The sequence below is a fragment of the Anopheles maculipalpis genome, chromosome 2RL (genome assembly GCF_943734695.1).
Source record: "Anopheles maculipalpis chromosome 2RL, idAnoMacuDA_375_x, whole genome shotgun sequence".
NCBI classification, from domain to species: domain Eukaryota; kingdom Metazoa; phylum Arthropoda; class Insecta; order Diptera; family Culicidae; genus Anopheles; species Anopheles maculipalpis.
The window spans coordinates 72353820-72371632 of record NC_064871.1 but is presented as its reverse complement, the minus strand read 5'-3'; the positions used below and the strand labels follow the sequence as shown (position 1 = coordinate 72371632).

Here is a 17813-nt window from a genome sequence, read left to right as displayed (position 1 = left end):
CGTTTTCATGATTCTGACTGATACTTTAATGTTCAGTTTATCAAAAACAGCGAAGCAGTTCGTTCAAATTCACATGAAAGTACGAACTTCACCAACTCTACACAAAATCTCCATTAACGGAAGTTTGGTACGGAAATCTTTGGAAATCTTGAGCCGAGGATAAACCAAAATTATGGCACAACCAGCAGCCTAATTATCAAATACTGATCTAAGCAGGAATGATGTACGGATATTACGGGTCGGATCTTTAAGGCCGTCCACAACTTAATCCATGTGGGGTCAAAAGTCTACAAACTACCAACTGGTCATAAGCCTGAACAGAACATTTATAATCTCAGCAGTTTGAATATGCCTCTGAGACAGGACTACTTTCCAAACCGGAATTCAGAAAAGAAGCTCAGAAGCACAGTCCACAATTGTTTAGAAGAGGAGCGTGCACCCCTGCTCGCTCCACGCTCTAAAACAGGCTTGTTATATTGTATAACTATTATGTGGAAAAATGAATATGGCAAGCTTCAGTGGGCTAATAGAGTGAAGGGAATGACATCTCAGTCCGTAAAATCTTTAGAGTTGAGTTGATGTGATGGCGTTGATAAGTTCATTTATATAAGTATGTAAGAAACTTTCTACACAGAACCTAAATTAAGAGTATTATTTGTATGCTCTGTAACTTTTTTTTCGTTTATTTATAGAGGCTTTGAGTCTTAGAGACTGCATTCGCCTCTTTAGTGTATAAATAAGTGGTCCAATCTAATACAAAACTATTGCCGGTGGGACTTAAATATTAAGGAACACTGTGGCGATTATGGCATGTGATAATAGATTAGTTAAAACTATTGCTTAAATTTCTCTACATGAGGATGAGTAAAAATCAAATAAGGCGATTCTGATGAAGTTTGTCAGGTAATCGGTGTCTAGTTGGCAGGTGGCTCGGTGTGTCGTCTATCCATGACAATCTGTGAAGATGTGGCGGACGGTGATGTCAACACCACACAAGCTGCAGAGGAGGAGGACTAGATTTTTCTACGACCTATACGAAGGCGGGAAAGGACTCGTTGGATGTGACTGGATTCGGTATCTTCCCATTAATTCGGTATTAGTGTTTGATGGGACGGAGTTGAGTTCCAGTGTTGGGAGATAAGGTTGTTGATGAAGCGGATAGCACCGCGGCATGAAAGGGTGTTGTAGGGTTCATCAGGGTGGAGTCGACCATTGTTGGCAAGTTGATTGGCTTTTTCGTTACCGTGAATTCCGGAGTGACCCGGAAAATGGAGTCTAGGAGCTGGATGTGGGGGTCTTTGGAGTTGCCGTGTTCCAGGGCAGCCAGAACACTGCACTGGCACTGTCGCTGAAGATGACGTCCGGCCGGTCGGTCTGAAGTCCTTCGTCGACGACTAATTGAATCGCTATTGCTTCGGCGGAAAAGATGGAGTTGTGATGAGGAAGTTTGATGGCGCAGTTGTCTGTGGTGTAGTGGATCCCACAGCCGGCTGAGTCCAGATGAACGGAGCCGTCTGTAAAGATATGATGAAAATGTTTGTATTTAGTCTGTATTAATTGGGTAAAGATACTATTGATGATGTGGCTGCTTTTTCCGGTTCCCCGGAGAGAACGTTTGAGTTCCCAGTCTATGGGAGGTGTACGGAGATGCCAGGGACGAATTCCAAGGCGGGTGGATTGGATGATCGATGGTAGTTGTTGGTTGGTGAGTGTCTGTAGGTCTGTAGTCGAGTCCTTTCTCAAGGATCCGAGCTGCAGCTGCGACTAGTCGGTTGGTGATGATGTGCATCAGTGGGATAGCGGATGGATGTGTGGTGAACGGGTGCTACTCTCTTCTCGAAGATTTGGGTTATACGGGAGGCCCGAGCTTTGCCGACTCCAAGCATCCGGAACAGTTTCAGCCGGTTGTTTGCTTCCTTCTTAACCCTGTTTATTCTCTGTAACGATTTAACATCATTAGTTTCGATGATGTCGCAAATGTTGTGGCACATTTGAAGAGTATGTTGTCTTACTATCAGCTTCCAACATCTAAACTAGTTAATTGTTACTTAAAGGAGATTGCGAAATTTATAAACGACTATTAATGTGTTCAAGAAACGATAAACTAGAAGGATCCAACCATATGTGAGGAATTTAAATTATGGACTCAAATTAAAATGAAACAAACATTTCAAAGCAACATCAAACAAAGAAAAGGGGACATAAAAATGTCATCCCAACGGGCTACCGATAGATGTGTAGATAGATCTTCTCGATTATCCACACAAGTTGCGTTAAGCGCATAAATTGTAACACTACGTGCCGAACATTCTAAGCCACTAAAATCCGACATAAAGTTTCCCGCCGACAACTTCCTGCACACAACACTATAGGGAATCCATTCGGTCGACCCTACTTGGGATCGTAAATTTGACAACGTATTGCTTGTTTGCGTTTCTAATGATACCACCCGATCCAACAAACAACCCACGGTCTGCAGCGCGGTAAGACACGTTGGTGCGTTTCTTTGCTATAAACATGCTATGCTATGTTTCTTCCAATGCTATCAAAAATACCAGCTTACAAGCATCTCACACCGTTGTTGTGCTCTGTGTGTGAATGCGTTGTTGAACGGTTCGGTACGGGGGCGCGCGTAGGCGTGATCGTGTCATCGTGGTCGTAGCAACGATTTTGTTTGATATTACTGCGCACGGTGAAGTGTTATTCGAAAGGGAGCCCCATGCTTTGTGCGGTTATCGTAATGGCTTTATTTAGAAATCGTCAAACCGAAAGTAAGGCTATTTTCTTGGGATGTGGGCGCATTTGATGGATGTTTAAGATCCGCTTCTAAATGTTCGAAATGAAAATGTAGGAAGTGGTGAGGCGATTCAATCGAAAAGCGGAAGGATCATTACTCGTGCTCTTAATGTTGCGAGAGATACGAAGGACAATGTTTCGCATTGTTCGCTATGGGTTGAGAACCATAACTGGTTCCGCAGTTATTTTGGAAGCGAAAACAACATAAATGTCTTCTGAAACGATTGTAAAGTGATAATTTTGACCCTCGAAGTTTTCTCTCATACAATAATAATTTCTATATGATTATCCAACGTAAGCACCAACAGCATCATTAAAATTCTTCACGCTGGTGGAGGTGCATGTGAGCCGTACGATCACCATCAATTTCCCGCCACTCGATTCGTCAACTCGTTCATGCGAACAAAGCCGCGTGCGACACGTGACTGTATGCGCTTTTGAGAGAAGCATTACACAACACAACACAGATGTTAGCAAGTTCGACGATTACGAAGGAAATGTGTCGCTTAAATTCATTTCTTTTTATCTAAACATTAAAGGTTAGGGGATGTAGTACGATCCAGTGGGAATGATTATTTATTTTGTGGCTGAAAAAAAATATGCGCCCGAGATAATGGTTCCGGTCACGTCTTTTTTGGATGGTGAGCAATAGTGTCGATGTCAACGGTAAGATTTAAATAAGGCATAAATTAAACAGGAAGCGAGATAATGTATCACACGTTGGCATCCATCAACATACCCGAGGGAGGGGAACCGTTGGGGAACCGTTTGCCACAATCTTTCAGCCGTATTTCATCAGTCAACTTTCACTCTTCGTTGGGGTGGGTCCCGAACATTTCGATCTTTCGGTGAGGAAGTTTTTTTTTTTTTTAGTACCTGCCAACAATTTACTCTCTGCCGTGAGTGGTAACGATTAGCATAAATCATTGCGGTAATGTGCTCCCTCTTTCCATTTCGACACATTTTCAAAGTCGACAACGCATTTGGTGCACACTGAGCGCACGCCACCACCGACGAGACGAAGTGCTATGCTAACGAGGCCCTTTTTTAATCTAGAAAAAAAGCAAACAGATGGTTCTAAGTGGGAAGAATTTTTTCCAAAATTAAGCGTGAAATATATGAGCATCTTTCAACCGAGGCGCAAACGAAATAATACAACATTTTGGAATTATTCACGTTTATGATCGCTGATCGGCGTCGAACCGAAACCCGAAGTGTTAAGGTAGTGGCGATCCCACGCTGGACACTGTTCGTCCGTAGAAGGGTGTCAAGTTTTTGGTTAATTTTTGTACCTCAAAGCCCTTGAAAAAACTGGGGGCTGGAGTCTTCAGCAGTGTTCAGCACTGGAAGTTGACACAGTGAAAAGTGACACAATAAAAGCTGTTTTTTCTCTGTTTCAAAAGCGAAGAATTAAACTGCGCTTCAGTGCCGCATAAAGCCGGAAGTGTAATTAATTAAGTTGTACCATTTGTGCGGTTCGTATTCGTAGTGAGTGGCGTGAAAAAGAACTAAACAATGCGCAGGGTTCGGTGTCCATAGAACAATGAAAGAAGGGTGTTTAGAATTTGGTTGGGTCATGCGAGGTGTGGAACAGGTGTGGTAGGAAAATTAAAATAAAACCAGCGGAAACGCACCCTAGGCAGCAGTATAAACGCGATTAAAATGTGTCCCTCTTGGTCGGCGGTGGCGGTCAGCGAACGCAGGAGCGAAAGATAAGAAACTAATTAGAAATATTTGAAATTTTTCGTTAGACCTTTCGGTCTTTTCCTTTCGATGTAATGTCGTTCAAAGAAAGTGATGAACAATAGGGAAATTGAATATTCTATTGGCACATCACGTACGGTCGATTAGGAAAGGAATGAAATATTGTTTTGAATTTGAAATAGCTAATAAAGCTAGTCGTAACGGCAAGAAAGGCTTGGCTATTATAAATCAGGGAAGAGAAACTTACATGTGATCGTATAAATGTTATTTTTTGTGACGTTTATTAGAACTTTATTATGTATAGGGAACTTATAATGGTAAACTGCTATTTCACCTAGGAAAAATAAAAATGGAGTCTTTCATTTCATATCAATAGGGAAACTTTGCACAGCAGAACTCAGAATTAACACAGCAGTATTGCGTGTAATAGAATTGTTCTTCCAAGTGTACTTCTTGATTACTAGAAGACTACTAACAGTGGACGGAGTAGGCGATCTAGGGCTCCGGCAGTTGCTTGGTACAACGGGTGTAGTAAAATGGGCCCCGCAATAGCAGGTTAAGGTTAAGTTAAGGGTTAGCACGTTTGATTTGGTTATGATATGGGCCCCAACATCATTGCCGCCTAGGGCCTCCAAAGGCCTTTATCCGCGACTGTAACAATATAAGATCTTCTTAGTCCTCACTACGAGGGAACGGTCTAGATGGGAGTTGAACCCCAGTCCTGTCGTGTAAAGACCGGCGCCGCTGTCGCCTGGTAGTGGTGGGAAAAATCCTGTATTGGTCGGAATCGATTCCAGAGTGCTTCGAAATTTCCAATTTTGATTTCGGATAGTAGGTTCCGGTATCGGAATTGTCCCCGAAATAGGAATTGGAGCCAGAACCGGAGTCGGCTCTGCAATCGGAACAGGTTCTAGGAATCGGAAACAGTTAAAAAAAAAAACACGAATCGATTCCACAAATCGCAATCTGTTCAGGAATTGGTTTCAAAATCCATTTTGGAATTAGCTCAAGAATTGTTTCCATAAATGGTTCCGGAATTGGTTCTGAAATTGGTTCCGGAATCGGCTCCGATGGAGTTCCGAAACTAGAAACGATCCCGATTTTGATTCGGTTTAATTCCGTGCAACAGATAGTCACTTATTTCAAGTCATTTTGTTCTTAGGTTATGTATCACAACCAATTAGATCACTTTATTTCGCTCTTTTTGGTTTAGGTTAGTTTTCTTTTCGTTTATTTATAGAGGCTTTGAGTCTCTGAAACTACATTCACCTCTGGTTTAGGTTTTTCAGTTGAGTCAGTAAGACAGTTTTTTTTCGTAGATTAGTTTACACTAAATAAGAGGTATTCAATTACATAGTCAACATAAAACAACCATTTTATTTATTATAAATGATCAATCAATAAATTAAACTTTTATTTTATCAAAACGGCCAGGCCTTCCTTCAGGAAATAACAAAAAATATATTATTTGGCATTTGAATTTATTTTTGATGAGCTTGCTTCACTTAAAGTTTAAATTTATCAAGTTTTCTAAATCAGTTCTTATATATTTTTAACTTTTGAGTAACAAAGGCCCCTTCTGATATGATCGTTGCGAGTGTAACCACCACAAGCTGTCCGGCCACGCTACTGACTGTACATTGAACTTTACCATTCTACTCATTCTTACCCCCAGCGTTCATTGACACGTGCCCTAATCAATCACATACAGCACGCAAAGAGTCCATAAAAAAAGGTCCGGCTGTCACTTCCCGACGCCCGTTTCCGGTTTGTGGGTTCACTAGTGGAGGAACAACAACAAAAAACAGTACCACGTTGTTCGGATCCCGGGTGACGATTGTCCTGGTGACAATGCATATGAAGGGAGTGCAATTTTTGAAACGAGATTCATATCGCGTTTGTTGAGGGTTGGTTGTTGGTAGGTGCGCATAGAAAGGATAGGGGAGCAGTATTGGTTTTATGCTGGTAGAGCAACGAAACCACTGCTTCCAGGGCCATTAAGGACTAGACAGCAAAGTTCAGTGGCCTTTATTGAGTGACCACAAGGTACAATAAAAAAGACTGCACTTGCACTAGGTCAATAGACTACCAGGCTGTAATTTGTATTTTCCACCCGAAATGCATCACTTTTGAGGGAGATTCCTGCCTATACTAATTAATCTTCACCACCTTACAACGCCTGACAACTTGCTTGAGCGAACGCTTGCCACATAGCTTGACCACTCGTCGTATGCTAATAAGATGCTAACAAGCTTGTTTGACGGAACTAGGCGGACACGTTAGACAGATTAAAACTGGTTCGCATTCTTCTTCGTCGCTGTTGACGGCTGAGATTTCGGTTCCACGAAACAGTTCGATTTCTAGCAAACGTTTATAGCGTCACCTGCTTATTATCTTTGGTGGTGTGTAATTTTGAGTGGAGTTGCCTTTTTTTTATGCGCTTCATGTAAAGCAGTCAACAAGATTCATCTCAAACATAGCGGTCTTTCTAGCTTGAGAGTAAGGGCATGCCTATTTATTGAATCTCGGTGGGTTAAATTCTGAGAATCGGTTTGGGGTATTTTCGGGCTTGTGACCGGTTTGATTCGAAGAGAATTATTGAATGTTCAATGTGAGTTATTATGAAAACGATACTTTTGGTGATAGAGGTGAAAAATGCAACATAAAAACATAAAAGTTAAAACATAAAAAATCCCCAAAGGAAACGAGTCAAAACGGGTTCCCAAAGGAAATTTGTAGAGGGCTAATGATAGGGTAGACAGTGAAAATTACGTCCCAAAAGGTTGATAATAATAAATATTAGCCTAACATAAATTGAAAGCTGTTTTCTTTTTTATTCATAAAGTACGGTCAGGCCGTATTGCTAAAAGCTGTTTTCTAAACATTGAGAATTTCAGTGAAACTATAAGCTGCAAGAAAGATTAGGTTTATTATAAATTTGATGCGTATGCATGACTTTTTTAGATATATTTTTCCCAATTTAGTTTTTGACTCGAGGGCGGTTGGTGAGGCGATAACAGCGCTGTTCTTCAAACGGCAGCATCGGGATTCAAATACCATCCGGACCATTCTCCCGTAGTAAACAATGACTATCCAAGTACGTGATAAAAAAAAATCTACTAAGCCATTAGGTGGCTTGAACTAATAAGTCGTTAAGCCAAGAAGAAGACGACCTTTTGACAAATCCTTTACATACCATTTTTAAATACAAGAAAATTTCATGTTGCTTTGATTATCCAGTGAAATTATTTCATGGTCATATTAATGATCTAATGAGCTTGACTTTTTCATAATGTTTAGAAACCCTGATCGTATAGCATATCAGGCCCCTATCAGTCAGTAGCGTATGATCAGCTGATCCTTTAGCAATTTGAACAAAAAAATATTATTTGCTGTGATATTTGACAATCATTGGCAATACATATAGGCTGTAATGTATCATAATTCAATAACATGGTGGACTCTTTTAACCATTCCCAATTCTTCTAGGCTTAACGACCTGTAAGGTCATGCCGGCCATCGAAATGGCTTACTAGACAGCCTATACCACGTAGTTGGATAGTCAGTCCTCACTACGGGGGGACTTTCCGGATGGGATTTGAACCACGGTCCTGCCGTTTGAAGACCGGTGTCGCTGTCGCATACACCACCGGGCCGCCACAATCCGGACCCTCCATCCTCATCATTACTGTCGTTAGGGACTTAGGTATCTGGCTGGACAGTGGTTGAACCTTCAACCACCAAATCGAGTAGTTAGAAGAGCCTGGAGGACCCTGGGTTTGCTAAGATGGATTTTAAGCATCTTCTCGGCGCACAGCGGCAGGAGCGAATGATTTTTTGCTGCGCGCTTTTCGTGCCTTTGATTCTTCCTCAGGCCTGTATGACTTTTCCCTCTCCCCAGCCACTTTCCGTGCTCGTCGTTACTCTCTACTTAACTCCCCTTGACCTCTTTTTCCTTAACGTTTAGTGATTGAGTTAATTCTTTAAGAAAATTTGCGTATCCTTAGGCATTGACATTGTGCTGCGAAATAAATACATAATACAAAAATACAAACAAACTTCTCGGATTTATTGCTCTTTGGTCAGATCAATCCTGAAGTACTGTTTAGTTGTCTTGCCGCCCACTGCGAGGACCGACATCGAACGCATTGACCGGGTGTAGCGATTGTTCACCAGATTTTTGTGAATAATCTGCAAGACTATCAAGGTACGATATCAGGTGTCAGCTGCTTGGTCTGCAGTCACTGAAAGACCGCCGGTAACCGACCTCCTCTAATGATCCCTACTCGTCGTAAATCGGCAGGTCTCAAAGACCCGTTGGTGTGTATCATCCGTCATTCCAATTCCGTCAAGGAGTCTGGAATTCCGTGCCCTATGTTTTCGATATTATATTATATTATAATATTTTTTGGCTAGAATAGGTTAGATTAAGCTTTAGCATTTAAGTATATGCTGTGCAACCACTAGGTAGACATCTTTTTTTTATAATAGTTCAAGTCAGTTCAGGTCAGTCAGAGAAATAATAGTTCAAGTCAGAGACTGTTGAAGTTACTGAAAAATCCAGTTATTTGATTATGCGGACACAGCTATGGCTATTAGCAATGGTAGATAATTTTTTAAAAAATATTCATATTCTTTTAAAGTGTTTTATTTCGATTTAAAATTCGAGATTAAGGTTGCGTTTCAAAGTGCTTCCAATAAAGCTATAATTTGCGTACTGAACATGAACAAATCTTTTGTCGCAGTTTAGCTTGCAAAATTAAAACCTGATCAAACCATCTATATTTAACGCTTATGAATATTCATCTTAAGAGCACTTTAAAAATCACAATAAACTAACATTCCGGCATAGATCAACATTCATCGCATAAGATGTAAATAATTGTAGCTCTTTCCATAGCCATAACCACTCGAACAGCCATATATTTATTCTAATGCGCACATACGTACCTCCTTTGCATCATGTGTAGCAAAGTTTGCAAATTTCATCACACCTCGTTGCAAACGAAATTGAAATTCAAAGCGTTCCAATTGCGGTGATAAAGTAAGGCAAAATAATCAAAGCTCGTTCGACGAGGTGGTAGCGCAATAAATAACTGCAAAACGAAGAAGCGATTCGCTTTCACTACCACGCCAGACTCCTTGACGGGGTTTGTTTGCTTGGTACCACATCATTTGCGATTGTTATGCTACAGGGTGTGCACATTCCGTTTCGGCATAGGGATGGCCCCTAGCCTGAATAAGCTTAGCTTTACGTAACGTTGCGACAAGATCCAGCCCGGGTGTTTTCGTATTTAAATCTGGAGGACAATTTTAAGTTGCGCTATGTGGCATTAAAGGCGCACATCCGTTAACGAAGCACTTGAAGTTGAGCGTTTTTTTTGTGGTGATAAAGGTTTAACGTGGGAACTACCTAAAAGTTAAATTACAAACATTATTTCATCAGTGTGGATTTTTGGTGAAGCTAGCTTATGGATGAGGAAGCAATATCGCAAGCATTAAATGCTTAGAATCCAACTCTCGGGGCCGGGGGAACCAATGCGCTCCCGGTAGGGTCATATGACTCAAGTCACGAGTTAGCACAGCGCGTCCTCGCAGGCAGCTGAGCAACATTCCAGCTGCATGACCGTAGAACCAGCACGGTAGAAATAGAACTCTTAATTGGAGCTAGTCATACAAACGAGTCACGTTCCATGTTTTGAGCGATCGTAACGCGTAATGATCGGTTGTCCTTGCTTCGTGTTTAACCGCGAGTGTTTTGAATATTGATTTTGCTAGGTAAAACAAAGTACTTCAATTAAGGCAACTTGTGAAATCAGCTAAGAATAATGGATGAATCATAAGATAGCCCCTCTAGCAACATTCCAATGTCGCCAGATTTATGCTTGTCAAGCGTCAAAACCGGATTAAGAAGACGCGGACTGAAGTGAAATCTCCTTCATCGATTATGAGCTTATGATTTTTAGCACGTCGTGGCGGATCATCATCTTCTGATCGACGCTCTTAGAAGACACCGGGAGCCATCCGCACATGGGTGTGATATTGACAGTGGCATCAGTGGCTCATTATTCGTCACGATCGGCTGTTTGATAGCGCGAATTGGCAATCAATATGCGTAGAAATGGGGAGTTGTGATATCACGAGTCATGCTGAACGTAGCTTGATTGGAAGCTATTTTTGAGTGAATATTTATTTTCGTATCTTTACGTTCATTATATGAAACTTAAGCTAAGCTTTAACTTGGCTTTTACTGAAGTTTTAATATTAAAAATTACTTTAAAATATGTTTGGAAGTTATCTTACCAGAGTTGCCATTTGGGACGATAATTCTTTTGCGAAAACGATCTATCTAATGCTGTTTGTGTGCATTTGTTGAGCCTGATTCGGGCCTTGACTCGAGACATTAGGGGCCCTTTTTGTCTTTAAGTTTTGTTTGTTCCTCTTTAGAATACGCCTCGACCATTTGGAATCCTACGTGTGGAACGCATATTTTGAAACAAGTTTAGCATTAGTTTACCAGGATTTTTGTCACACGGTTTCTTGGCAGTAAAAGCTCGTCACTTCCATCCTACCAAGTTCGATGAAGCCATCTTCGTTCGACAGTTCCACTCTCCCGTATTCCTTTCTATAGCCCATACCGATCCGGTTGACCATCCCCATGTGCAACCGTAATGCCAAACAAATATAATTTAAAATTTTCTTCTCCTTGACTTAACGACCTCTTAGGTCATGCCGGTCATCGAAATGGCTTACTAGATTGCCGATGCCGCGTAGTTGGTCAGTCCTCACTACTGGGGGACGGTCCGGTTAATTTGCAATAATTAAAATTAAAGTAAGATTTAGGAATCTATAGGTAGCCGGAAAAATTCTGACTCGAGAAACTCCAGATAAGGCTCAGCAGGATATAGAAAGAATGGATACGTTCAGCTCAGTGATCGATCTAACGGTGAGTGGATGGAGTGATGGGTAAATCCTCTTTTTTCCCGAAGTCGGATTAATCCAACTACGGGGCATTCCGGAGTTTACTCCGAAATTGCTCCGGAGTACTTACTCCGGATGTTTCCACGACATTTGGAGCAAACGTCATTCACCGCAAATGAATCTGCAGTGCACTCCGGAGTTGCATACGGAGTTATTATCGGAGATTACTTCGGATTTGACTCCAGATCACTACAGAATTACTTCTTGAATGGATTCATTAATCCACTCCGAAGTTCCCACCACTAGGGTGGAGTAGGTTGATTTTATTTATTTTATAGATGCTTTCGGGTCTTTAAGAAGGCGACCTCCGAGTGACTCGATAACTGCTTTGTAAACAGGAAACAGGAACATTAGAATCATCGAAGGTTTCGAGTAAGGGGGCCGTGTTAACGAAGGTTTCGTAACATCCCTCAAGAATTGGCAAGCATTTTGAGCTTTTATATTTCAAAACGAATATTTTATAAATATTGCCCAGGTCAAGGCAAATAATAAGCAAATAATACCTTTTCATTAATAATGTTCATAGTTGCATAAGTTCATAGTCAAACCTTGAAATACAATTCAAACTAAAAAAAATCAGTAAATAGGCTTGAAGCAGTGTTGAAATGAACGCAATATAATGAAAAAGCCGGGATATGATCAAAAGTGCAAAACGTGAAAACGTACGTCCAGATCAAAATAACAGAATCCTATACTGATCGCACAGTTTGCTTTAACATTACCAGCCATTATGTTCAACATACGAATTAACAGCTTTAAATGGATAAATCAAACAAATTCATCAACGTCACTCCAAAATCCTTTTTCTATGCGATCATTGTCCGGCTGTTTCATTAATCTGCAGCTATCGTTAGTTAAATGTTCATAAACAGCGACACAAGATGTGATTGTTAGCGTCACGGCATCTCGATTAGTCCTTTGTCGATGGATATTCCTTGGGCGAAGTTGGGTCCACCAAAAAAAAAAAAAAAAAAAAAAAGAAAAACCCAACAGCATCAAACCTGAACTACCACAATGAATATCAACCCCCAGCGAAACAACTTCGTTGCACAACGATGAGCGATTGTGCTAAAAGAAAAAAAGCGTTTCAACTTTCCCCGTCGATGCTCGATGGCCCATAAACATGAAAGATGCAAACGGCCGATCATTAATGATCTTTAGGTATTGGGAGGTTTTTTTTGGCTGTTGTTGTGAGTGTTACTTTTCATTTCCTGTTTACTATAATTGTTTCATTTAAAGTTTCCTCACACAACAGATTAAATCCCTTTTTCTTATAACTAATTGCATCCTAACGTCGACACCGGTCTGCATTAGTCTGCCTTCCCTGGAAGACGCTTGATGATCGCGCCGAGTGGGAAAAAAGGTGGTCTCGAACCGAAGCTTCCCTGAAGTGTCGTAACCGTGCCGGTGCCAACCGATGGGACATGCTTCCCAAATGCGGACCGTGCACCAAAAACCGTTTGGCGACATAATCGGGCCCTCACGACGACCCAACACCATTAGACGGTCGCGTACGTGGTCGCGATGTGGTGCGCGAGCGCTTGGGCAACGCGGTTGATGTTGCGTAAGGCAACATTACCCACCCTGTACGCCAGCATCATTGACCAGACCTGGGCTGGGATGGGCGTACGTTCAATCAAGCCAGCGCAAGTAGACCACTTGTGTGTGAAGCAGGCGAACGTTCCAAATCGGGTTTTCTCAGACCACAGCCCGCCAGCAACTTAGTTGAGGAACTGTGAGTCTGAGTCTGGGCTTTGAGAGACGCGAGCGCGAAAAGCGAAAGTAACGTGTGGTCATTTCCCAAGGAAACCGGAACCTCGGCGGTCAGGGACGGTGAACGGTGGTTTGGAAGCGTTGTGGAAGGTTACGAGCGAAGGTACGGTGAACGATTTCGGCATTGACCCTCGACCGTGTGCGTGCGTCCGATGAATGGTAGTGTTCCGTTCACTTTTCTGATGCAGAGATGCAGGAAGTTGCCGAATATTGTTGAGTTGATGAGCTGATAGCAGTAAACATCTTTTTACGTAGGATTTTAGGTTCAAATCTTTGGAGATCGATCGCATGAGATTGGTGCAATTTATTTGGGGGACAGTGGGATTGAATGCTTCAACATTGAGATTGTATTGCGGTAATAATCTATTCAAAAATGTACCAAAATGAGTAAACAACAATTTAGAGTGCGTGAAAGTCTTACTGAACTCCTACGAATCAAAACAAGTCACTCACACACGAAAGTCTCCAATAAATGACGTAAGACCTTGGACATTTCAGAATTAAGAGATGTTGCGTAAAATACTCAGACCCGCTACTACGCCATCGTGGGGGATGTGTTTGAAATTATCGTTCTAGGAACAGATCTCCCTTTGCGAAAGACACGTGAGCAGTGCTTCGCTCTGGCCGCCGTAAACATCGCCCTCCCCCCATGACCTTGGCTGGGTATGCGGATCCACATTACATCCAGCGGTGGCTGGCTTCACGACGCTAAAGTGACGCGCTACACTTCTGACAACCGTGGCCTTTAACGGTAGCCGGTGGCCTCGAACGCTGGCCGGATAAACTATTGTACCAAGCTTCACAACTGCTTGGAACGGTGCGTAAATGCGCACTGTACTTTGCTGTGGTTTTACGCTAAAGTCAATTAAGCAATTGACATCGTGCACGGTACGTCCAAGGGGAAGGTTCCGCTCAGGCCTTTCCGGCGATGAAGGTGAGGAGCGGGGGGGGGGGGAGTGTTTACGGTAAACCGATAGCGATTGGCATCCAGTACGTTTTGTGCTGGCCTATTGGATCGAAGGTGACACTATGGCGTGTTCGTGTTGTAAACACGAACCATGAGTCATGCGGATGGTGATCGACATGCATTATCAGATCGTTGCCTGGTAGGTGTACCAGGAATAGGCGAAGAGCGATTAGTACTGTTCATAAGAAAGAATAACTTGATTAGTAAATGCAGTAAGTAAAAGAGTTAAATGATATTTTAAATGTCACGCGCCGTTCTTAGAAGAAAAATACGAAAATTATACGAATTTCTGGGAATAGGAATGGTTATCACATCCCATACGAATTACTCCCCAGCAAACAGTATCAAAAGGCAAAGGGGAAAAAAACAAAATAGCAGCAGAAGCCATTAAACCTCGACAATTTTAAGCCTCAATGTAAAAGAGAAAAAGGAGAATTAGAAAATCAACGCTTCAGGACGGATGATTACGCTTTTGGCATATTTTTACTAAGTCTTGGATTTTCTAAGCAATTTTTACGACTCAGAGAAAAAATAAGAACTATATTTGTCGGATCGTGTAAACCTGTGATACTACTTGATAGTACCACCAGAAGCAATTAAATCAGTAAGCTTCTAGGACGCCGTCTTCACATGCCAGGACCGGGGTTTAAATCCCATCCGAAACGTTCCCCCGTGGTGAGGACTGACTATCCTACTACATGGTCCAACAAGTCTATTAATCCATTCGATTGCCGGGGTGATCTAGAAGATCGTTAAACCACGAAGGACAAGCTTCTTGTAGGAGCGATCCGAAGGCCTATTGCTAGCTGCAAGGATTGAGAAAACCGGTGTAGTGAATTTTGGAAAATTTTAAATTATTTGGGGATGAGAAGAATAGAGGCAGACCATAATAGGGTAATAATAGTATGAGGTCAATATGGGTAGTAGTTAAAAATAGTAGAACCAAACCAAAGTTACAAATTAGGTCCTCCATCAGGGTTTCCTCTGGCTTCGACCTGATCAAATAAAAACTCTTGCGTCAATAAAGCAGTTAAGGCTGCGTGCCACGGGAGATTTCAAAATAAGAATTTCAGATTGTCATCAACATTTGTTAAATTATCTCACTTTCAAATCGCTTTTTGAGATACGTCAGGTTCTATCTATCTACAAGCTTCCTACACGTGCAATGGAGAAATAGCTTAAATCGCAATTTTGAGAGTTTTTGACAGTTTGGCATCGATTTTAACAGTTTGAAATTTCCCATGCCCCGGAGCTTTTAGTTAAGCAAGTTTTAAAATAAAAAAAAGTCTACTAGAAGCATTTGTTCCATACAAATAATGAAAATGCGTTCTCCAACTTGTAAAGCACGGACAGAGGAATTAAATAAATAAATACAAAATTTAAAGGGGAGGATCCAACACCGATAGATAAATCTTTTCGAAAATCGCTCAGCTCTGAGCTACCTCATTATTCATTAGGAGCTTGCTCAGTTAGGTGAGGGGAGCTTATGAGCTGTTTCCTTCTCGACCTAACACTAAATATAATTATAGAAAAATTACCAAAAGTTTAAGAAAATCACTTGTAGAACCTTACAGTTCCGGTCTTGATTATCATTAAGTGATTAAAAAATTTATTAATTATTTTTATCTTAGTTTAAGTATTATTGCTTGGTGCCGTATTCTCAGCTTTTCTTGCGCTGATTTTGTACAAAGTTTTCAAAAAACCTTCTTCCTTGTTTTCCTGCCTGAGGTCAGACATGCTCGGTTGGGCTTATTAAAATTTCTCGACGTATATTTTCCAATAAAGATTCGTTAATCGGTATAGTAATTATTTTTAAGTGATAACAAAGAGGTAGAAAACGATAACTAGAGGTCTTTGTTAATCAAAGTTGTAAGTTCTAAGTTCTTTGGAAGAGGAATTATGAAGCTACTGGCAGGAAGTCTAATTAATAATAAATAAGCAATTTATTTCACTAAATGATGTGTTGGCACTATCTTAAAATACAACAAAATAAATTCTAAATGATCATTTTCAAATTTACTTTTCATCCAATAGCTTCTGCATCATTTCTAGCATAGGGATAGACACAAGAACCTCACACCATGGGATCCGGAGGTAGAATGGACTGCTGCGGGCAGTGCGTAAAGTACAGCATGTTTGTGGCCAACTTTGTCATCTTTGTAAGTATCACTCACTGGCACACAATTACTCTACCGAAACTAACGCGACTATTTCATTCCAGCTCGGTGGTGCAATCGTATTCAGTTTGGGTATTTGGACGCTGGTGGACAAACACTTCATTAACGAGCTGCTCGGTACGAACCTATTCTCCGGCGCCGTTTACGTGTTGATTGCCACCTCCGCCCTGGTCTGCCTGCTGTCGTTCTTTGGATGCATGGGTGCGGCCAAGGAGTACAAGTGTATGCTGCTGACGGTAGGTGTTCCCCGGTGTTCCAATGCTTTCGTTGTAGTCGACGACAATCTCAAGTAGCTAGCTGCTTTGGATGGAAATGCAAACCAATTGGAACAAAAAATCACGCTTTCGGTTTAGTTTTGTAACTACGTTTTTAAAATGCTTCTTTTTCTTTTCCGTCTATGTGTCCTCAAACCCACCTATCACACCTCCCACCAACCCGGTTCTTTGACCATTTCCGGGGCGTTAAATTGCACGCTGTTTCGCTCCGATTGCAGTACTTCATACTGGTGTTCCTGATCTTCGTGACGATGCTGATCGGTGGCATCCTGGGGTACGTGTTCCGCGAGAAGGTATCGCAGACGATGGGCGACGAGATGCGGTCGTCCATGAGTTTGTACGGTTCGCGGCGCACCATCACGACCGCGTGGGACGAAACTCAGCAGCGGCTGAAGTGCTGCGGCGTCAAGAGCTACAGCGATTGGCGCGGTGACATCCCACAGTCCTGCTGTCAGCGAACACTCGACGGTTACAAACCGTGCATCGAGAACCCGAGCCCGGAGAACATCTACATCAACGGATGTCTCGAGATCACGTCCAGCTACATCCGGGATAATGCGGCCATCATCGGTGGTGGTGGAATCGGCGTAGCGGTACTGCTGATATTCGGAATGATATTCTCCTGTTCACTGTTCCGGATGATTGAGTAAAATAGTGAAGCTGTCTGCTGAGCATGTCCTTCGTGTAGTGGACGGATTTTCCTGCCTGTGTGGAAAATATTGCATCCTGAACAAGCAATAGTGAGCATATGCGAATATCCATCTACCACGGTCGCACAACCTTCGTTCTTCGATAACTTTAAGACATCTACTTACTGCTCGTTTGCCACGACTCCCCCGCCCTAGAGGAGTTTTGGAACGATCAGCACTCGAATTCCGTCCAGTGGGGTCACAATCATTTCTAGACCCATAGAGCGGCACCATTTGCAGCATCTCTTGCTAATTGCAATAGTTTTATTTTATGTTTTTGTAAATGTGCTTTCCTTAATTTTTGGAGCGTAGTAATCGCACGACTTCTTGCTAGTGGCGTTGGACAATGTTTTGCGCTGCACGGCAAACGCAAGACACATTTTCCTGCACCTGCCGCTCTGCTCTCATTACATCGTAATTGTTAAGATATTCTTTTTATTTTAATTTAACG

The 17813-nt window shown here is 41.9% G+C and overlaps 2 protein-coding genes across 3 annotated transcripts in view; one reads left to right on the top strand and one right to left on the bottom strand.

Annotated features, from left to right (window-relative positions):
- The window catches only part of LOC126556345 (signal peptidase complex subunit 3), a 586951-nt gene that overhangs the window by 296306 nt on the left and 272832 nt on the right, over positions 1–17813 (bottom strand). The window contains exon 5 of one of the 2 annotated variants that reach the window (XM_050211605.1): positions 7988–7999. The exons of the other annotated variant lie outside the window; for it this stretch is intronic. Within the exon in view, the coding sequence (XP_050067562.1) occupies position 7999 (1 nt within the window). The 3' untranslated portion in view covers positions 7988–7998. Of the gene's footprint in view, positions 1–7987; positions 8000–17813 lie in introns of those variants that run through there. 2 annotated transcript variants of the gene reach the window in all.
- On the top strand, positions 16243–17323 carry LOC126556294 (tetraspanin-11-like). The gene is made up of 3 exons (XM_050211538.1): positions 16243–16380; positions 16443–16634; positions 16892–17323. Exons 1-3 carry the CDS (start codon positions 16303–16305, stop codon positions 17321–17323), a joined length of 702 nt encoding a protein of 233 aa, XP_050067495.1. The 5' UTR covers positions 16243–16302.